The following is a 22,877-nucleotide window of genomic DNA, read 5'->3' as shown; positions in this document are numbered from 1 at the left end:
AACACCGTTTACCTTCTCGCTGGTAAGCGGTCCCTATTTATCTACTTGCACCCGGGGGTGCTTTCGAACTGCTAGGTTGGCAGGTGCTGGGACCGAACGACGGGAGCGCACCCCGCTGTGGGGATTCGAACCGCCGACCATGCGATCAGCAAGTCCTAGGCGCTGAGGTTTTACCCACAGCGCCACCCGTGTCCCTGGGGCTAATGAAGCCTTTCTCAAGTGACTGGGACATTCTAGGTTGCGCCCAGTGATTACGACTAACCCAGGTCCATTCATTTCAATGGGCCTTTGCTCAGGATTATATCACCAAATATAATCCTGTGTTTATCATTTTCCAACTAAGGTCAGACTACTACACATTTCTCATTTTCCATCATACAGTAGTTTTGGCAATCACCTGTCTTGGGTTTGTCTTATCTTGTACCATTTCATATTGTTCAATCAGTTTTGTGTAGGCTTAGAGCTGTCTGAAAATTAAGAAATTATTTGTGACATACTGTAATAATCAGCTTCCAAAGGTATAGTCTGAAAGCAGGTGAGTGTAGCACTTTCCTGAATGTCAGCAGGTTAGTGCCTGGAACAACATGGATGATGCCTTGGACCCCATGTCAGATGAAAGGTGCAGGGATATAAATGAAAAAAAAATAAAAAAATTAAAGGCTTACATGTCTTTAGAAGCTTATCAAAACTGATTCTCTCTCTCCATTTTCTGATACTGTCAGGAAAAAACAGTCCTTGAATGGGAAGAGGAAAAGGTTGGGCACGTGAATCTGCTTGCAGAAATTATTGTGTACAAACCTTGTCACCATCTGGATGTTTCTTAAGCAGCTAGGAGGGTGGCAACACAAGATTGGGCCTTTTCTGCAGTGGCTCCCCACTTGTGGAATGCTCTCCCCAGGGTGGCTTGCCTGGTACCTTCATTACATATCTTCAGGCATCAGGCAAAAATGTTTCTCAATAACTAGGCCTTTGGTTGATTGAACATTCTAAAGCTTTTAAAATGTGTTTGTAGGAAAGGGGTTACCGATTTATTTTTGTTTTATTATGTATCTGGTGTTCTCATTTTGTATTTTTATGTTGTGAACCTACCTGAGATCTTTGGATGAAAGGTGGTATATAAATTTAACGAATAATACTAAATAGAGTAACACAACTGACAAATCCTTCTGACCAGTATTCAGCAGGCATAAATGAGTCACAAAAAAATGCTTTATACAATATACAACTCAACTTTATTTCATTTCAAAATGTAAATCGTTTTCTGATCAGCCGAAGCTGATTTTCTAGGCAACATGCGTTAAAAACACTTCAGGAAGTTATACAGAATTTTTCAACAATCATTTCACTGTATATTCACTGTCGAGTTCCTGATTACTTGTGGTATGCTACTGATATTTTACAATGAATACAGAGAGAGGCCATTTTTAAGCTGCAACACTTCAGCTCACTTCAGCATAGATCTCATGTCAGCATCGCAGCAGACTGGTAAGTAGCATTCCCTACAATTACGGTAACTTCTAATCCGAAATCATGTCTGGAGAGAGAGAGAGAGAGAGAGAGAGAGAGAGAATGCCACAGACTGAAATTGTATCTAATAATCTCCATCAATTGATGTTCCAATTTATAAACAATTAGAACTGGATTACCAAGTAAGATTTTACTAAGCCACTAACATACAGATAATCATGTACACAAGCCATTGGATATTTGTGAAAAGGATGTTAAATTCACTATAAGAACCTGAAATGAAAGGCACATTAACATTTTAAGTGTAGTGGAAAGTGATCTGAATATATATGCGCAACCCTAAAAAATTATGTCTTGGAATGCTTCAAATCTATGTTCAAATAAATTCCTAGATTTAGGCACCATAATCCTCTGTGCATATATTTTCTCAGATGTAAATCCAATGGAATTAAATTGGGCTTAGTCTGAAGTAAGAATGCACAGTATTGTAGCCTTACACCTGTCTTCATCCTAAAATGATGCACTGGAGAGCATCTTCTGCTCCTTTTCAAATCCTTATTCAGGGCTTTGTCAATTAATACAGCTCAGGTCCAGCGTACATTAGGGACTACCTGAACCCTTATAGGTAAAGGGACCCCTGACCATTAGGTCCAGTCGTGGCTGACTCTGAGGTTGCGGCGCTCATCTTGCTTTATTGGCTGAGGGAGCTGGCGTACAGCTTCCGGATCATGTGGCCAGCATGACTAAGCCACTTCTGGCGAAGCAGAGCAGCACACGGAAATGCCATTTACCTTCCTGCCAGAACAGTACCTATTTATCTACTTGCACTTTGATGTGCTTTCGAACTGCTAGGTTGGCAGGAGCAGGGACCGAGCAATGGGAGCTCACCCCATTGCGGGGATTCGAACCGTCAACCTTCTGATCGGCAAGCCCTAGGCTCTGTGGTCTAAACCACAGCACCACTGCGTCCCCTAAGTCCATGTGTTAAGACATGCTAATTTATCACAAAAAATATGAATGATACCTTCTGACCTGCAAGTCCTAGGCTCTGTGGTTTAACCCACAGCGCCACCCGCGCCCCTGAACCCTTATATCCCAGCTTGATCGTATTATTAATTATTATATATGAACTTTATATACAGTTGTACCTTGGAAGTTGAAAGGAATCCATTCCAGAAGTTCATTCAACTTCCAAAACGTTCAGAAACCAAAGCATGGCTTCTGATTGGCTGCAGGAAGCTCCTGAAGCCAGTTGGAAGCCACTGAAGCCCCATTGGATGTTTGGCTTCCAAAATAGTTCACAAACTGGAACAGTCAATTCCGGGTTTGTGGTGTTCAGGAGCCAAAACGTTCAAGAACTAAGCTGTTCAAAAATCAAGGTACGACTGTACAGCTCTTCATCCAAAGATCACAGGGCAATTTACAGCACAGCTTTATCACTGAGATCAAGTTGGTGAGACTCATCTGACAGTGACAAGAATCTCAGACTTTCATACCATTGGCTCAGTCCAATGGCAATTCAGGAGGCAACTTCTGTTTTAACCTTTAAATGTCGGATGAAAACTTTTCCAGGTTGTCAAGATAATGCCAGAAGTTAAGAAATCACCTTTCTGTAATATCTGACTATCTACAATATTGCTGTACACCACTTTGGGTTTCTTTTAATGAACTAGCATACAAACATTTTTAATAAATAAATAAAATTTATAATAGCTGGTGACTTTGAAGCTTAATAGGTACCACATAGCATGTATTCAGTAGTATTAAATTCCCTGTTGTACTCATTAGACACAGAAGTGACAAAAGAGCAATTATGAAATTAAGGAGGAAAACATAATAACTGTTCCAGCTCCCAGACAGAACATCCCACAAGTGACAGCACTGGTAGGAAAGAGAAGACAAGAAAAAGACCTAAGTACACAATGCCTAATTGTCCTTGTGGGTAGCCTGTATGAATTGTGTATTGTTTTGTAATGATTTGTTGGGTCTCTGGACCGTAATAAAGATTGATGAATTGTCCTTGTGGAATTTATTGCTGTAGGATGCTGTGATGGCTGATGAGTAGGGATGTCTGGGAATTCAGCTGGAATCAGGAGTGGAAATGGCTGCAATTCACATGCTCATCTGAGGTCAGGAACAGAGATCAAGCAAATGAATATGAGCAGCATTAGCCATAGGTTTTTTAGTCTGCCATTGACATTGTTTTCTGCATTGTTTCCCTTTCATTACTTTTGGCCATTGTGGATAGTGAGACAAACAACATAGCTTTCAGTGGAAGTCAAATTGTAGTGGATCATAGAACTGTAGAGTTGGAAGGGACCACGAGGGTCATCTAGTCCAACCTCCCTGCAATGCAGGAATCTTTCGCCTAGCATGGGGCTCGAACACACAACCCTGAGATTAGGAGTCTCATGCTCTACTGACTGAGCTATCCCAGCTGTCAGAATCAGTGCCAACTGTGATGAACACAAAACAGGATGCCTCCTTACAGTCTACCCTAGGAATTGCAACTGAAGCAACACATCTTAACCAACACAGGAAAGGGGTGTGTTGTCCAGAGTGCAAGCATGCTCATATGAATAAATAATTTTGATCCATTATCAGTAGAGAATGTCTACAGTGCTGTGTTGTTAACATTGCATGAAACATCCAGTTGTGACGATGTTCCTTTTTGTTAATAAAGGGTATTATTTTACACAGACAGCCTATAATTATTTCAGAGATCCTGGAGGCTAAAGACTGATGCACTAATTCATTGATGAGAGTCTACGAGGTCTTTATTAGGCAACTTCTGCAACCCATTTGGAGGGTCATCAATGTTTCTGTTCTGAGTGCAGAGAGCAAGATGGCTAGACTCTGCTGCTGGACCTCCTGCCATGTGCCTTGCATGCTTTACATATTGAAAATGTGGGTCATGAACAGGAAACACAGTATTGCAGTGGTCAGAGAAGGTTTTTCGCAACCTTGGGTCCCTAGATGTTGTTGGACTACAACTCCCATCATTCCTAGCCAGCATGACCAGTGGTCAATGATGATGGGAGTTGTTGTTCAAGAACATCTGGAGACCAAGGTTGAGAAAGGCTGGGATAGAGTATTGGTCTAGAACAGTGTTTCCCAAACTTGGGCCTCTAGCTGTTTTGGGACTAAACTCCCATCATCCCTAGCTAGCAGGACCAGTGGTCAGGGATGATGGGAATTGTAGTCCAATCACAGCTGGAGACCCAGGTTTGGGAAACACTGGTCTAGATCCTGGGAGATCAGGGTTCAAATCCCCACTTAGCCACAAAGCACACTAGGTGACCTTGGAGTAAGTCATACTCAGGCTCATCTACCTCACAGACTACTGTGAGTACCATGCATGCCACCTTGAGCTCCTTGGGGGAAGCTAGGATAATAAACAAATCTACCTTAGGTGGTTTTTGCAAAAACGTTCTCAAAATCTCCTCTTGGTAGACAGTGAGCTCTGCTGTGAGGACTGCCGTTGTCTGGAGCGTTTCCTCTGCTTAGATCTTTGTTTTCCTGGTAGGGCAGCAAATCCAGCTTGTTTTGTGCTCTAGCAGAACAAAGCTGTAAAAGTTTCCAGTTAGAAAGAATATTGCTATTCTGAACACAACACAGGTATGCTTGCCTCTCTCTTTTTCCTCTTCAAAAAAACAACATAGCTTTTAGAAGTTTTAAATTTGGGGAAACAGAATAAAGGCTTCACTCTAGAACAAGCTTCCCCCTCCTGCCATAGCTGAGGAAGAAGTTTGGTAGGTGAGACTCCGGACAGCCATGGCATAAGAATAACATGTCTACATCAGGCCAGCTATCCACTCAGCAACAAGAGTGTTGGCTGCAGTCTCCTTGTTCAGCCACAAAAAAGGTACAGGCATGATTTCCCCTTCCCCTTCTATATGATTAATTCTATCCCACCTATCGCCATGCCGTGACCACCATTATTTTCATTTATAGGCACAAGTGTGTAATTTGTGTGCCATTTAGTGCTCTCTTTCACACATATTACACAGTTCCTGAAGCTACTCCACTGACTTCCGATAAACTAACAGGTGAAAGTCAAGGTTTTGACTTTAACCTATAAAACAACTTGTGACCAGGATACCTGGAGGAGTGCCTCTGCCCCTACTGTCCTGTCCAAGCATTGGACTCCTGGCTGTGTCACTATCTTGGTTGGAGGAAACCAGGAAACCAACTATCTTGGTTGGAGGAAACCAGGTTGGAGTGCCTTCTCTGTGGTGGCCCTCTTTCTATATAGAATTGCATCCCTTGCAGCTCCAACAAGTGCCAACACTTGTTAAACGCAGCACATGTTAAAAACATACCTGTGCACTAAAGCATTTCCTGGTGTTTTATTGTTAAAAGTTAATTAATGGTGTCATTTGGGTTATCAGCTGCATTTTACTCATACCATTGCAGTTTCCCTGTTGTGTTCATTTATATTTTTAAATATGTACACTTCCTTGAGCTTAATTGTCATAGGAAGTATTTGAATGCCTTTATAAAGAAGTAAAATAAACAAACAGATCAAAGGATTTAACCCATGCATGTGAACCTGTCATACAAAACAACCTTTTCCCATCTACACCCTCTCCTGATTTTCATTCTTACATTGCATCAACAAGAACAAATCTGAGTGAGTGGTCATAACCTTGCATGCATTTAGAAATGCAGAATGCTTTACCATTACCTCTTGGGAGCTGAGTGCTTCATTTTCTGGAATGGGCACTATCGGATGAGTGGGCTGCAAAGAGAGGAAATGTCAAGAGTGTTACAAAGCAGACACTGCAATGGCACTTAATGGCATTTCATGAGGGGTAAACACCTGGCGTATTGCAAATTACACTGAAGATAAATGTTCCGCTTTTGCCCATGAACCCTGCATGACAGCTTGATGTCTGAAAAACTCCTCTCGCTGCGTTGTTAGCAGAATGCCCATCGTTAAGGCAGACAGCATGCATGTGCGGGTCTGTGTACTTTGAAGATTTTGAAAGTGTGTGTCTGCAGCGCATCTCAATGTGCACTGTGTACAGGCACTCAGACACACCCCGATACTTTGCAAGATTCCCATCAGTGGTGGACAATCTTCCAAAGGTTGTTTGGGGTAGTGGTGAAGGTGAGCCCCCCCCCCCCCGTAACAGTAGCCTTAAAAGTTGTGCTTCCCCCTTTCCACAGGATTAAATAAAGGAACATATTCACTTGTGGAGACTGTTGGAGGATGGGTGCTAAACCAGTTTTCAGTCTCTGGTGACCTCAGCCACTGAGCCTTACATTTGCTGCTACCCACATAGCCCCAGAGAGTGCTAGCTATATAGTGATCGCCACTAAAAGGTAAAGGTAAAGGTACCGCTGCCCGTACGGGCCAGTCGTGACCGACTCTGGGGTTGCGCGCCCATCTCGCTTAAGAGGCCGGGGGCCAGCGCTGTCTGAAGACACTTCCGGGTCACGTGACCAGCATGACGAAGCTGCTCTGGCGAGCCTGCACCAGCGCAGCACACGGAAACGCCATTTACCTTCCCGCTATAAAGTGGTACCTATTTATCTACTTGCACTTAAGGGTGCTTTCGAACTGCTAGGTGGGCAGGAGCTGGGACTGAACGACGGGAGCTTACCCCACCGCGGGGATTCGAACCGCCGACCATACGATCGGCAAGTCCTAGGCGCTGAGGTTTTACCCACAGCGCCACCCGTGTCCCTGTGATCGCCACTAGCTTAGATTAATTTAAAAGGGAATTAGATCACCTCCTCTGTCTATAACAGCCTTCCCTAGGCTTAGGATGTCTCTGGATGCTGTTGGGTGTCAAGTACAGGATGATGAGAGCTGTAGCTCAGCAACATCTGGAGGAACCAAGGATGGGGAAGGCTGGTCTGTAGCTGAGGGTCTTCTTGCCTACATTGAATCCTCATGTTTAGAGCTTTCATTTTTGGGGCTTTCCATAACCAGCTGTTTTGTCCCCTGCTAGAAATAGGATGCTAATTTAGATGAAGTTTAGTTGCAATTCCCCCCAAAGAATAAAACCCCATATCCAGAAAATGCCAGCTTGAAATACTTAGTTTTTATTCATATGCAAACAACCCATTTGTTTCCAGGGAGATTAGATGATGTTCCATCAAGGAAACATTGACCCATACTTTCCAATGCCTTTTCCTTTTCACAAAGGTCTGATTTTGTAGGAAGGGGAAGGGGGGTGCTTGCAAGAATGCCAAATCAACTTTAATTTCTCAACATGAATTTGCCAACATGTCACTGAATCCCACCAAAAAGGGGGGGGGAAGAGTCAGGGAACACCCACTCTCAGCTCTAACTCCAAATTGTTGGAGTTAGAGTAGAACCTATACACATACCATTTGTATGCAGCTAAGGACCGTGCTGAGAGTAATATGAGTGTAGGTATGTCACCAGCGGCTCCTCTCTCCCTGACCTCCCTCACCTGCCCCAATAAACCCAAGTGTTCCTTCTCCTCCTTGGGCATCTTAAAAGGCTTTCTGACGCTGTTCTCTCTAGACCAGCCATTCCAGGTCAAAACCCTTGACACTTAAGCTGCAGTGCCAGAAGATCACAAAATAGATTAATTAAACCTTTATTCCTCTTGCATGAGAGAATGAGTCATGTTTACTTTCCATATTTTTAATGGTATGTGGATCACCTGCTATCACTCACAGTAGGAGCATGGGGCTCTTTGAACGACTGTCTTTTTAGCTGTGGGAGGTTTTTTTTCATTCCCAATAGGAACTGTGTGCCCTTGACATCAAATTCTACCAGTTGGCAACTGGCAAATGCCATAGCAACAAGACTGTTTCCAACATCTTCTGTTTCCCACATATTTTCTGTGCTATTTAGTGAGGCTAACATCTCTTTCAAACTTTCATTCTCCCTAGGCATTTAAGACATGCAGATCTGTTTTGTCCTGATGTGAAAGGAATGCAAAAACATAAACTTTACACACAAATTTGAAAGGCATATCCAATTTATTTCTTAGGTAAACTCAGTTCTTTCAGGCTGTGTGTCCTGTCTTACAGAAATCAGTCCTTTGTTTGAAAGCTGTCCGGTTCAAGTCCTTTTCAAAATAAAGAACCATCTTAAGGGAGACTTTGAAGCTGCCCATCAACAGTCAGTCAGTACGACCTGGTCAGGAGGTCACAGCCTTAATCATGATGATGAGAAGCACTTCTTTTTACATTATATTACAGGCTTAGTCATGCTGGCCACATGACCCAGAAGCTGTACGCCGGCTCCCTCAGCCAATAAAGCGAGATGGGCGCCGCAACCCCAGAGTCGGTCACGACTGGACCTAATGGTCTTTACCTTTACAGTGGCACCTCTGGAACAGGATCCATTCCGGAGGTCCAGCCAGATCCCGAGGTTTTTGCAACCGAAGGAGAAGAGTTAGACCGCTTCTGCTCATGCGCACACAGTGGTAGATGGTAGACTGCTTCTGTGCATGCGTGCGTGGCAAAACACTTCCAGGTTTGCTGTTTCGCAACCCAAAGTTTATGTTACCCGAGGGTTACGTATTCATTTCCAGATTTCTCCTGGTGTTTTGCCTGTGTCTGCTTTTTAACCAAGACTAAAACAAAAATGCCATATGCAGAAAATGGTGCCACTCCACACAGGCAAGCAGGTGTGGGAAACCTTTGACCCTCCAGATGTTGCTGAACTTCTCCTCCCGTCAGCCCTAAAGAGCATGGCTCAGGATGATGGAAGTTGTAGTCCAGCAGCATCTGGAAAGCTAAAGTTCCCCCACACCTGCTGCTCTTTTGCATCATCTGCTCTTTCAAGGCTCTGCAAACAACAACAACAAGACTATGCAGGCTATTTAATTCTTACATGAAAGCCACTCCCATCTCACTACACACCAGACATTTACAGAGCACCCATACCCCCACACACCCTGGGAGCAGGGGCAGATCTACTATGGATCTAAAAGTATGTTTTAATAGATCTAATGTTTTAAGCATGTTTTAATAGATTTAATAGACCTCCATGTGTGGTGAAAAAACGATCTAAAAGTATGTTTTAATAATGGAACAATTAGACTGCTTTTCACCACAGAGGGTCACATAGCAGGCTCAGGAACAATCAACTAAACAATCCATCAGTCAAATAATACAATGTTTTTAAAAAGAACAAAGCCCAAAACAAATAGGTGTAATGTTTAAATCTGCTTCCCTGCAGATCCCTCTGTCTGGTTCCAAGTCCTGCCCTCTGCAGCAACAGAAAATTACTCCAAGCTAAACATGGCCAACTTATTCAACGTGACATCCGAACTAGGCAAATGTATAACTTGTTTCAGTGTAGAAATGTGCATTTTGTGAAGTGGTTCTGACTGACGTAAGGATGTTGGGGTGAATGGCTCAAGTGTGCTGTAAATCTGAACTTTTAAATTAGTCCTTTGCACCTCTACGACAATGTGCATTACTGTTACATCTAACAACAACAACAACGTATGCACCCCGCCCACCTGACAGGGTTGCCCCAGCCACTCTGGGCAGCTTCCAGCTTTGCCGGCGACCTCCCCTTTCCCTGCACACCTGCCAGCTGTGCCCCGTCAACCATATGGCTGGTGGGCGTGCAGCTTCCTTCTCAAGCCTCCGCTGGAGGAGAGTGATCCCCGCAGAGGCTTGGGGAAATGTCAACAACTCTGGGAAAGGGGGTGGGGCCAGAGGGGTCTTTGCACCATGGCACCGGATATGCTTAAGATGGCCCTGATACAAGGCATAAAAAGACTCTTTCTCACCAAGTTAATTTACAATGGCACTCACAGGGGAGATATATATATATATATATATATATATATATATATATATTCCTTCTAAATGAAGAATTGCTTTTTCAAAAGCAAATGAAAAATACCTGAATCCGTTCAGCTTAAGCAGGTGTGTTAATGCTTCATGAATGCTGAAGGTCATTTTGCTCAGTGAATCTTGCTCTCTAGTGGTAGAATGATCACAGTACAACTTACCTAGTTAATTCAGATTTCATTGTAGACACAGCAGAAGGTTAATTTAAAATTCAACTCATGTGAGATAGTTTGAGAAAATGCCTGGGATATATTTTTAATGATGCTGGAAAGACTGCACTTTCTATTGAAAAAAAAAATCTCTAAAGCTAATCAGAGATCAAGTGAAATTTAGATCAAGATCAATGAAATTTAGCTCTGCCGTGCTAGGATACCTACAGTGTCTGAAAATGAATGGGGTGAGACTGAGCAACAGAAGCTCACCCTGATGCAGGGATTCAAACCGCTGACCTTTTGATCGGCAAGCCCAAGGCTCAGTGGTTTAGACCACAGCACCACCCATGTCCTTACGTGCTTAAAAGTGCTATGTTTTTGAAACTGCCCTGATTTGTTGTGAAGCATCCAGGAGAGGGCTATTGGCCCTGCTGATGGGCTTCACACAGGCATCTGGTTCATAAATGGCTGCTTACCTGGTCACAGGACAGGCGGCTCCAAATACTTACCCTCTGGGAGCAGTGCCTGATTTAGGCGGTCAGCCATTGGAGAACTCCTAGGCCAGCCGCTAGGGAGTACTGGGCTTTCCCACCATCTGTTTATCTGAATCCTGGCCAATCTGGCCAGGCAAGTGGGCAGGGTTTGGGAGCCAATAAAGGCTGTCTGCATCTGACCCGAGGCCTTTGGTCTGGTCCAGTCGGGCTACTTTTATGTTCTTATGAAACCATTTGGCCAAAGGGCACTATATCAATGCATTCGCATATAGAATTGCTTTGTTTTTAGAATTGCTGCCTCAAAAACCTTTGTCCTTCATTAACACAACAGAAACACCAGGAAGAGACACTTCTCACCTTGTTATACAAAGTATTGCGACGGTAAGGACTATAAGAACTGTCATGGATGTCGCCAAAGATGGAACCCAAATGATTGAATGGACCAGGAGTTAGCAAGTCAGCATGAGAGAGCCCCTGTGGGTGCAATGGGGACTTAGTAGGAGAGCTCAGTTTAGTATATAAATAAGGATGGGAAAGAGTTGAATCCTGGAAGAAAGAGAAGCAGACAAAGAGATTGGTTAATGGACAACCCAAGAGCCCCAGAGGGGACGCCCAGTTCACTTGACTTTGTACGATTAAGACTTCACTTGTTATTTCTGTATGGTTTTGTGGATGTTAATACGGTTACTGCAGCAGATACAGTAAAGGACTGCAGTTTATTATAATATGAAAGATGGGCTCATATCAGCAAGGGAGAATCTACTATGTTGCCTCATGCCCCTGTTGGATTGGACACAATTGTTCTCAAGTTGTTTGGATAAGGAAGAAAAAGTAGTTAATGTAGCGGGACAAGGAGTAGCTGGTGAATGTCTGATTTGCTTCCTCCGAGGGTGGCATTAATTCCCATGCTATCCTCACAGCAACCCTATGAGGCGGGTTCATCTGAGCTTGGTGGCTAAGTGGGGTTTAGGGTCCAAGTCTCCCCATTCTCACCAACCCGTGACACAAAAGTGGGGAGGCACACAGCACAATGACATCAGCATAGGAGGGGGGCAGTTCTTATTAGATATGGGGGGTGAGTGGGAAGAGGGTTTGGTTCAGGGATGGTTTGTTATTTCCATTGTTAAAAATATCCACCTGCATACTTAAGACAAATTCAGCTACATTGTTCCAGTAAGAAAATCTCAGCTGAATTAGGAAAAGAAAGAAGCTTTACCTGTTCAGTTTGGAGGCCACCGGTTTCTTCTAGGTACTTTCTGAATGGGTTTGGTTGGGCAGGTTCCTCTTCCTTTAACGTTATTATTTTTGCTTTCACCATTGTTGGACGAATGACACCAGGCTTTGTCTAGTTTCCAGGAAAGAGAAGTAGAGAGATACGTTTGTGTGTGTGAATTGTGTGCATGTCTTGGAAAACTGCATACACTGGTACCTCGGGTTACATACACTTCAGGTTACATATTCTTCAGGTTACAGACTCTGCTAACCCAGAAATAGTACCTCAGGTTAAGAACTTTGCTTCAGGATGAGAACAGAAATCGTGCTCCGGCGGCGCGGCAGCAGCGGGAGGCCCCATTAGCTAAAGTGGTGCTTCAGGTTAAGAACATAGCAGGTTAAGAACAGACCTCCAGAACAAATTAAGCACTTAACCCGAGGTAATACTGTACATTCTTAGATTTTAACCTGCCACCCTTACATGTCATAAAGTATAAAGATACATTCGTTACTTCTCAATGAGCATCCCTTCTTGCCAAAGCCAAGAACGGTTAAGTATGAAAGGGAAACTGCTGCACTCGTCCACCCTGATGCATTTGTGGCACAACCAGTATAAATCATAGCTGAAAACCACCTTTGGCACATGAGACATTGCTGGACTACAACTCCCATCATCCCTGAGCAGTTGTTGCAGCAACTGGAGAGTCAAAACTTTCTTCTTTTTCTTTTTCTTTTTCTTTTTCTTTTTCTTTTTCTTTTTCTTTTTCTTTTTCTTTTTCAGATCATGTATAAAACTCAACCCACAAGGCATGCTGAGGCATTATTTATTTATCTTATTTACACATGCATACACGTCCGGGTAAATAAAAATGTCTTAACCTGGAATCTAAAGGCTTGCAAAGTAGGCACCAGTGGAACCTCTTTACCAGGGGATTCCAAAACCAGGTACCACCCCTGAAAAGCTTTGTCCTTTGTAGCATCGCAGCCCAAAAATGGAAGGCACCAGGGGCAAGGCCTCAGTGGAGGATCAGAAGAAGTCTCGGGCAGGCTGTGGTACCTCGCGAACTGGATATAGCCTACTAAAAGTGAACTGTGGCATGACAGGTGTTTAAGCCATCTGTTTCACTGTACCAGATAGGTAAGCTTTTTCTCAAGCTCCCCTAGTGGAATACATTTCACTTAGTGCCGTGGTTCCGAACCCCCACCCCTGGACACTTTGAAAATTTATGGGGGTCTTGGAAGATCTCTTAATGATTTTGCTGCCTGTTGTAGCAATTGTAATACACTGTGCTAGATGCTGGGTGATTTTTAACTGCAGTTTCACAGACACACTTCAGACCACCTGTTGCACCTACTTACTACCAACAAGGTAAGAGAAAGGAAGGGAAAGTTTGCATCTGTATTGGAATTTTTAAAAGGTGGAGAAAGAGAAAGGGAAAGAGAAAGGGGAAAGAGAGAGAAGGAGAAAGAGGAAGAGGGAGAGGGAGAGGGAGAGGGAGAGGGAGAGGGAGAGGGAGAGGGAGAGGGAGAGGAAGAAGGAAGGAAGGAAGGAAGGAAGGAAGGAAGGAAGGAAGGAAGGAAGGGAAAGAAAAATAACTTTCAATGCTTTTTCTGTCATTCTCCTACCAGGGCTATGTTTCACTCAGGAAAATATTAATAGAACATTTTGTATTCTATCAATACTTAAAAAAATTAAAGCAATGACAGTCAGTGGTCTCATACAACCCACATAAGGGTAATAAAAATTCCTTTTCATGTATGTATCAGAAGAACAGGAGGCAAAAGCCTTGGATTTAAGAAGTCTAATTTTCGTCCTCCCACTGGCAACTAAATTACTGGTCTCCAGAAATGCCTAAGAGGAAAATGCAAATTCTTCTATTTGAGCCCATGTTTATGGAGCAACAAATCTCATGAACATTCACGAGATACAAGTTACTTATTTTGTACATGTAAAACACATAACTTAAACATTTTTAACTCTCTTTTAGCACTCTATACTTTCTCTGTATTGCATTGTGCTTTAGGAAACATCAGGTCTTTATAGGTGCCTTATGGAAGCCAATACTTAGGAAAGCCAGATACATAACTGTCAGAGCCACCCTGGGTCCCAGCTCACAAGAGACCAAAGTCCAGTCCAAGCTATATACAAAAGGTTTTATTGAAGATCATTGTCGTCATTACATCCAAACTCCGTGGCTCCGCATCTGTTACCCTTAGATGTTAGAAGTCCCCTCTGAGTCCGTCCCTCCCCTGCACCAATTTAAGAGGCTTGTACTGCTCCACCTTTTCCTCTCTTTCCTTTTCCGCAGGGTCTTCCTGCCCCCCTGTCTTCCCTCTTTCCGGGACTCCCCAGAGGCTGAGTCTTCTCCCGCCTGCTCCCCCCTCCTTCGTGCTTTGGCACCAGGCTCCTCCTCAGAGCTCTCCTCATTTCCGCGCGCCTCTATATTTGAACTTGGCGCGCGTACGTTGCCTCTGACCTTCCTTTCTACAGTTACGCTGCTCTCGGTACTACACTCCTCCCTTTCAGGCAGGACGTCTTGCTCCGAACTCCTCCCCCTTCCTCCTTCCTGTCCTGCTCTTTCTGACACACTGGCAACTCCCCCCCCTCTACTCCGTTCCGACGGGGGAGCTGGTCCCGCTTTGCCACTCCCACTGGGGATTCCCTCTTCGTTCCCCTCTCTCTGACTGATTCCCTCTCTATTGCCCCTTGGCCTGACCAGGGGGGCTCCCTTCTGGGAATCCTCTGATTCGCTAGACGGACTTTGGGACAACCTCGGCTCGTTGTCGTCCTCTTCCTCCTCGCCCTCGCTCTCTGTCTCCTCTCTCCCTAAAACCCTGACAATAACCAATAAGAAAATATTTATTTGTATTTGCTTGTGTCCTATTGCTGATCACTCCCATTTCCCCCAACACATCACAAGAGTCATTGTGGGTGGCACAACAATTCAACACTCATATTGAAAATGAGGACCACAAAAGCTTTCCCAGGGGACAATTTGCCCTTATACTGTCAAAGTCCACTTTCATAACCATAAGGACTAGAAACCTGATGTCGAAGGAAAAGAAAGCTGAGATCCTCAGGATACTGAATGCTATGCCTACTATCAATTTCTAGGCTTGCATGCTACATTGCATGTAAATGGCTGGACAGGGCTATGGGACTAGGTTTTCCCAAACCCCTTCCTGTCCAACAGTACTATGAAGTTCAAGTTGTTACTTAATGCTCATGATCTGTAAATGAAATCAAGGCATTTCAAAAACAGCGAGAAATCCGTTTTAGAGTTCCAAATAAGCACATTGCTTTCTTTACACCATAATAAGCAGCCTGCTGAATATTGCTTTGCAGTTAATAAAATGATGAAGTCCTGAGACTCAGCACCAGACTGAAAACACGACATCTCAAGCGTTTGATTTATTCAATGGAAGATAACTGCAAAGCAGCTTTGAATACAATGGTATTAGCAATCCGCTGCATTGATATTGTTCCTAACAAAGCAATATATTTGGCAAGCCTCTTTGTCAGCCACTTGGCCAAAGTTATTTTGCTTGACAAATCACATCCCAGCTTCAAACAACACGCAGCTCTATTCCGAATGCTGGGCACTGTTCTGCGAAACTCTCTCAGATGCATAGCTGCATCTCCCACAGGCAGGGAGACAGGGCAGCAAATGCTTAGGCATTTAATTTATTATCACTTCATTTTTACTTCTAGAAAGAGGCACTTCCAAGATTTTGTTTTGCACATGCCAACATAAGTTGATCTACCCACTTCTAAGCAGTGCACTATATGAAGGAGTGAAACTAATCTTTATTTCACCCGGTCAAAGACCAAGTTTGGCACACACACCCATGCGCATTTGCATCACACACTCACAAAGGCTGGGAGCCTCAGTGGTGCCCCTCTGGAGACTTCACCCGGGTCAAAAAAAAAACCAGTTAGCACTCCTGAAGCTATAATTCAATGGGACGTGGGTGGCACTGTGGGTTAAACCACGGAGACTAGGGCTTGCTGATCAGAAGGTTGGCGGTTCGAATCCCCACGACAGGGTGAGCTCCCGTTGCTCGGTCCCTGCTCCTGCCAACCTAGCAGTTCCAAAGCACGTCATGTGCAAGTAGAGAAATAGGTACCACTCCAGCAGGAAGGTAAACGGCATTTCCGTGTGCTGCTCTGGTTCGCCAGAAGTGGCTTAGTCATGCTGGCCACATGACCCGGAAGCTGTACGCCGGCTACCTCAGCCAATAAAGTGAGATGAGCGCCGCAACCCCAGAGTCAGCCACGACTGGACCTAATGGTCAGGGGTCCCTTTACCTTTACCTTAGAATAATTCCATGCCTGTAGGTTTGGTTTAGAGCCCTGCAACTTAATGTCATCCTGAGCGATGGGTTGCTCTGACACTGCATTTTTATTATTTAATTGGTTGTTCACATATTTAGGTTTAAAAGCTATGAAACTATAAATAAATAAAACTACCTTGACTTCAATGATGTGTTTTAAATGCAATCATTTTCAACTCCATAATCTATTTTATTTTATTGTAGTGGGGAGTGTTAGTTTAGACATGAAACATACCTTTTGCTTCTCAGGTGCTGCAGATTGCAATGAACGAAGGTTAGCCTGAAATAAAATACATGCGATATCAGTTCAACTAGAAGCATACATTGCTTTCCGTCATGTTAAGAGTGTCTTGTTTTTCTTTGGGAAAAGTATGAACGTATGTGGCTTTACAACCCAAAAACAAATTATGTGTCAGGTTTTTGTTTTTTTTAATGAGACTAAGCATCACAATAGTACATAATAATCGAAGAACTAAGAAAAGAAGAAAGGTAGCCCAAATGAAATTTGTTTGTACAAGCAACAAAATGAATTGCACAAAAATCTAAATGCTCATAGCAGCAGCTTATCCAGGGATAGAGGGAGGGGAAAGTTCACATCAGTTCCCTTTAAAAAATGAACTTAATTAAAAGTGAACCAAAACACAGCTATATTTTAAATTTTGCACTTCTCTGATTTTTGCAATTCAGTTCTGCAGACAAGTAATGCACACAAAAACACATTCACTAAGAAAAATTGTACATTATTAAAATCCATATATTAGTGAAAATTACATACTCAACAATGCATTACATTGGGGGAAACTGCTTGCATAAATGTGTATATTTGGAAAATTGTATAAACTGTGTATATTAGGAGGGATTTGCAAGCAAACGCTGGTGAATTTTCATGATGACTGAAGACTAGACAAATGAGAAACTGAGAGGAACAAAAACTGACAGATTCTCCTTTCCCTAATGGTAGGCATGTTATATTTCAGTCCTGTTTCAATACAGCATTATTAGCACTTGTGGCAAATGAATATCAGCGGCATATTTGTTGCACTAAATAAATTGATCTTTTGGAAAGCCCCCAGGCAGTTACCACTGGAACAATGCCCCAAACATAGTTTAACATGTTTGACAATTTCAGAAGAGTGAATGATCACTTCTATGATCCCTTTTCAAATCATTATGGGCCAGCACATGATAAAAAAAAAAACCCATCACCTCTCTAGCTATCTATTGCACTGATTTAGAAATATAAATAAAAAATAAACTGGGAATTGTTATTCCTTTACCTCCTACAGTGAGACTTCTGAGGAAATAAAATGAATTATAGGAGTAACCATGAATATGTTTTCTCATGTAGACTAAAATTGCAACATCAACCTGTCTTGAAATAAATACCTTTCCCTGGATAATAAATGTTCTCTCCCTCCCTCCCTCAGTTAATTGTGCATAGAAGGAAAAACCCACCTATGTTTTCATCAAAATCTCTGCGCTTAACCACCACCTTATAACAAAATATCCATGGTATGACAGGAGAAACGAATACATTTTGCAGTGAGAAAGTAACATCTTAGTTGGAATCATTCGTGATTTTTCTTACAAATTCTTTTCAAAATTACAATGTTTCATTCCAAATATTGGCATATTTATCCAAGCAGAGTCTATGTCTGTAAGTGGTTCGTTCATTCCAAAATATATACACACAGAAGTGCAAGATTTGCAATACACCCCAAACCTGAAATTTTAAGCGACATCAGCAACTTTACACAGAGGAAAATAGTGAAACTATGAAATTTGTCTCTGCAAGAGGAAGTGATGGCTTTAAAAGAGGATTAGAAAAAGGCCACTAGTGGCTATTAGGCAAATATTTATGTTCTAGACCCTCCAAGTTTCCCTATTTTGCAGGGACAGTCGGGGCTTTACAGAAGATGTCCCAATTTTTAATTTGATCCCAGAATGCCGTATATATGTTGGAAGCCACCCAGAGTGGCTGGGGCAACTATTATTACTATCATCATGATCATCATCATCATCAGAGAAAATACAGTTGGTGCCCTGTTATAGCTCCTCATAGGAGCTAATGAAAAAATTCCAAGTAGGATTCAAGATTTTTGTTCCAGGTGCCTGTTCTGTCAGGAGCTGCTGCCAGGTGAAAAGATGGATAATGCCATTTAATGCTTCATTAAATGCTAATGCCTTCAAGCCACTTATTTTCAGTTCCCTGGAGATGGGCTTCTGTCATTCAGTTTGATAGACTAAAGATGATTAAGATTACAACAAATAATGTGATTTTGAACGTGGCATTCTTGTAAAGGTATTATGATCAGTGCTTAATGTGTGTGTGTGTGTGTGTGTGTGAGAGAGAGAGAGAGAGAGAGAGAGAGAGAGAGAGAGGAGTTCAGATCTCTCTGGAAATACCTTTCCCAGGTCTGGAAGTTGTTCTTCCTAATCTGTAGCGACTTGCTGTAGCCAGTCAGTGATGAGAAAATGCACTCTGCATTTATATGTTCGAAGGCTGTGCTGTGCTCTTGCCAATAGATACAAAGGCTGAGTGCAGGCAAGAAATTTAAAGTCCATTTATGAAATTACTTACAAATCTTGTTTCCCGTCCAGCTGGTCTCTGTGAAGACATCAATGTCTGTAGGTAAAGATTAATCAGCCCAATATTGTAAGTGCAACATAGGTTGGCCAGTTCTGTGTGCATTGTGCTGAGAGGTTTTGTGCCAAATTGTAACATTCAGGCAATTTTCTGCTGCTGTTGTGATCACCAAACAGCAATGCAGACGAGGAACAACACAATCTTATGCACATCTATTCAGAAGTAAGTCTGACTGAATTCAGGGAGGCTTGCTCCCAGGTGAATATAAGATTGTTGCTTAAAATACACACAGAACATGAACATGAAAAAGGGTGTCTTCTTAAGATATTATGACTATGTTGAATGAGACCATTGTGGTCAATCACTGTAGCAAGTGATTCACGGTCAACCATCCAGAACATTATTTAACCCTACACTGGAATATGTTTATTTTTCCTTCTGGGAATTAAGAACATCAGAGTTAGTTAGCACATTGCTCCCATCGTGAGGAGCTAGAAGGACCACATAATTATCCCCATTTGGTAAATGTAGACAGGTAGAACAAACTGGGTGGTTCACAGGATAAAACCACAATATAGAAACACAAAATACCGTATTTTTCCCTCTATAGGGCGCACTTTTTCCCCTCCAAAAATGAAGGGGAAATCTGTGTGCGTCCTACGGGGCGAATGCAGGCTTTCGCTGAAGCTTGGAGAGCGAGAGGGGTCGGTGCGCACTGACCCCTCTCGCTCTCCAGGCTTCAGGAAGCTATCAGCAAGCCTGGGGAGCCCGCGGGAGTTCCTGCAGGGCTCCCTAGGCTGAGGATAGCAGCCTCCTGCCCGGAGCGTGGGGCACGCTGAAGCCGCAGCTGGGGGGGAATATTTTTTTTTCTTTATTCCCCCCCCCCAAAAAAAACTAGGTGCGTCCTATGGGCCAGTGCATCCTATAGGGCAAAAAATACGGTACATAATCAAAATAAAAACAAGAACAATCCAATAACACATTTTAAAAGGGCATTGAATGCAAGGTAGAGGAAAAAAATTGCATCCCTGTCAGTCCACCACAGCACTGTGCCTCCCTCCTCCTCCTCCCTCCTATTATTATTATTATTATTATTATTATTATTATTATTACCATACCCAAAATCAGGGGAGGATCTTAGGGGCCCTGAAAAATTTGGGGGAGGCGCAAATGAGGCCCCCAAATTTGTGGTTAGTCACTTCTGGCCTTATGTGTATGTAGTTCCACCCACAGAGTGAAAAACCTTCAGGGTATTTCGCACCAGAGCAGGAACTTGTAACCCTCCCATTGTCATTGGACTACAGATCCCATCATTATCCCGGGCAATTGGCCATGCTGGTTGGGGGCTGATGGGAGCAGCAGTCCAACCACCTCTGGAGGGTCATAATTCCCCCCCATCCCTGAACTAGAGTCAAAGATGAAGCATGGGATGTATTAACAGCCCCAGACTATTGTGCATTTGTCAGATGGAAAAGTACAATTTTGTATTAACTTGAATTTGAACACCCTTAGCTTGTTTTGTTCATGTTTTTAGGGAAGAAATGTTTTGCTGTGGACATCTGAGTAAGAGAACATGCGTTCTGGTATCCATGGGGAATAATACCCACTTACTTTGTCTGCATCTGAATCCAATATGTTCTGCAGGGAGCCTGGAGAAGAATCACAACGGCGCTAGAAAGAACGAGTTGAAAGTGTCAAGCGCTCAGTTGCAGAAACCAAAAGGGGTTGGGGAGAAAGCATAGAGACAAACAAGATGCTTTAAATATCTGGTTACCATAGACAGGGGGTCCTGTAAGACTTGATCAATAGCAGCACACAGCTCTTCAGTTTGTTGCCTGAGCTGAGCAGGGGAGCACATCTAGAAGATTTTAAAAGAGAGACGTTTACCCACAACATGATTCTCAGCTTCACCCCAAGGATGTATTTGCAGCTCACCATCCCCTTTTCATATGATCTCCTGCTTTTATTACTGGGATTAGCTTGTGCCATGAATATTGCATAATTTGTCCTTGTCTTGTCCAAGTCCTGTTTCACAACTTGCATCTCTTCTATAATCCACAACAATAGGTCGCCTTCTCTTGACTTTACCAAGGGCAAACCGCATTGTGTTATCCATTTCAGTGTGCTTGCAAAGCCCAATGAATGGCTTTTCACCCTCCATTCATTTTCTGCTCCTTCACCATCTTTCTTCTTGCTACATCCTATTATCTATTCCATCTCTTCGCCTCCATTTTTCTCCAGGCAAGAATGCTCAAGTTCAACACGACTAAGCGTTTGGGTCATTTGTTTATTTGTCTTGAACACAAAAACACAACACTTTAAGCTCCCCACATGACACAACGCCACCCAAAACATGCATGTATCTCCCAACCCATTTTTGGTCCTTCTTCGACAAATATCACACAAATATCTGAAATGCCCTTGTAATTCTAGAATCAGAGAGCTTAAAGGGGGCATGTGGGGGTATGTAGACCAGCTACCTTCTCAATGCAAGAACTATAATGCAAAATGCAACTACAGCAGAGGGAGCCAATGTTCTGTCCTCTGGATATTGTGGACTACAACTACCAACCAGCTTGGCTAATGGTTAGGAATGATGGGAGTTATAGCCCAAAATATCTGGAGATCACTAGCCAAAAATTGGAAATCGCAAGAGATACCAGCAATAGAAGAATGGCAGATGAAGATGTTGGACTTTTTGGAGCTGGCCGACCTGACTGGAAGAATCCGCAACCAGAAGGAAGAGGAGATACAAGAAGATTGGAAGAAATTTAAAGAATATTTAGCTAAATACTGTAACATAAGATAAATAGAAAATTATTGGAAGAAATTAATAGGCTTAGGGGTAGAATAAGTATATGTGCTAGTAAATATTAAGGATTAGAATATCAATAAAGGAGATGAGGTAAGTAAATGAAAGGAGTTAATATCATTAGAAATATGAATTTGGAGAACTGTTAAATAGGTGATATAATGAAATTCAGATAGAGGGGATTTGAGGAAGTCAGTTTTCAATGTAATGAAATTAGGGATTTAAAGTAATAATTCTTTTTTGTGTCTTTTTCTTCTTCTTTGTTTTGTGTTTTGTAATGTTTCCTTTTTCCTTGTGATAAATGTGAAAATCAATATAAAATTCTGAAAAAATATATATCTGGAGAGCACTGGTTTCCCTTGGACCTTAGCATCCTTGGCAAGTGACCATCTAGCATCTCCTTAAATGCCATCAAGTGAAGGAGAGTCTGCCATCTCCCATGGTTATCGTTTCCACTGGCAGACAGCTCTTACCATTACAAAGTTTTCATTAGAAGTGGGCAAAAACACAGCTACCAGCATTTTGTAATAGCCTGCATCTTTTGGGAACCACAACTATCACATCCACATCATACATCTAAAGAACATTTAAAACGTATTGCTTCCCCCCAAAGATCCTGGGAACTATAGTTTGTTAAGGCAGCTGGGAACTGTAGATCTCTGAAAGGTACACAACCATTTTCAAGATTCTTTCGAGGTAGGAGTGTGTTTGAAATGCTCTCCAGCTGAATGGCATGGATGCGACCTAAAAGTGCAAATTCTAACATTTATTCACAGTGGACAGGATCAGTCAAATGGAGATATGACCAGAAATAAAGGGATTTTCATAGGGATGAGTTGAATTCAGAGAGAATAATAGAGTCACCTCTGAATGTGTATCCAAAGATTTGTTTTCTGTGACTTCTTCTGCTTTGGCTGGTTCATCGAGTGCCTAGGGATTAATTCACATTATTCTGAGATCAAGGCAGCATTGAAAAAATAAAAAACAAAGGCAGAACTACAATGTGAATTTTATTCATT

The 22,877-nt window shown here is 42.7% G+C and overlaps 1 protein-coding gene across 3 annotated transcripts in view; it reads right to left on the bottom strand.

Moving 5' to 3' along the window:
• Positions 1–1,206: 1,206 nt before the first annotated feature.
• MLIP (muscular LMNA interacting protein) overlaps positions 1,207–22,877 on the bottom strand; it is a 52,253-nt gene continuing 30,582 nt past the window's right edge. For 2 of the 3 annotated variants that reach the window (XM_081856896.1, XM_081856894.1), the window contains 11 exons: positions 22,723–22,788; positions 20,821–20,904; positions 20,658–20,717; positions 19,041–19,085; positions 16,695–16,739; positions 12,129–12,257; positions 11,270–11,458; positions 6,155–6,208; positions 4,875–5,034; positions 3,311–3,348; positions 1,207–1,537 (listed from right to left, as the gene is read on the bottom strand). In XM_081856896.1, the coding sequence (XP_081713022.1) occupies positions 4,876–5,034; positions 6,155–6,208; positions 11,270–11,458; positions 12,129–12,257; positions 16,695–16,739; positions 19,041–19,085; positions 20,658–20,717; positions 20,821–20,904; positions 22,723–22,788 (831 nt within the window). In that variant the 3' untranslated portion in view covers positions 1,207–1,537; positions 3,311–3,348; position 4,875. The remainder of the gene's footprint in view (positions 1,538–3,310; positions 3,349–4,874; positions 5,035–6,154; positions 6,209–11,269; positions 11,459–12,128; positions 12,258–16,694; positions 16,740–19,040; positions 19,086–20,657; positions 20,718–20,820; positions 20,905–22,722; positions 22,789–22,877) is intronic. The other variant, XM_081856895.1, reaches the window with a different exon arrangement.

This window comes from Podarcis erhardii, assembly GCF_964252035.2.
Source record: "Podarcis erhardii genome assembly, chromosome: 3".
NCBI lineage: Eukaryota > Metazoa > Chordata > Lepidosauria > Squamata > Lacertidae > Podarcis > Podarcis erhardii.
Note: the sequence above shows the minus strand (reverse complement) of the source record. Positions and strands in the feature narration are given on the sequence as shown.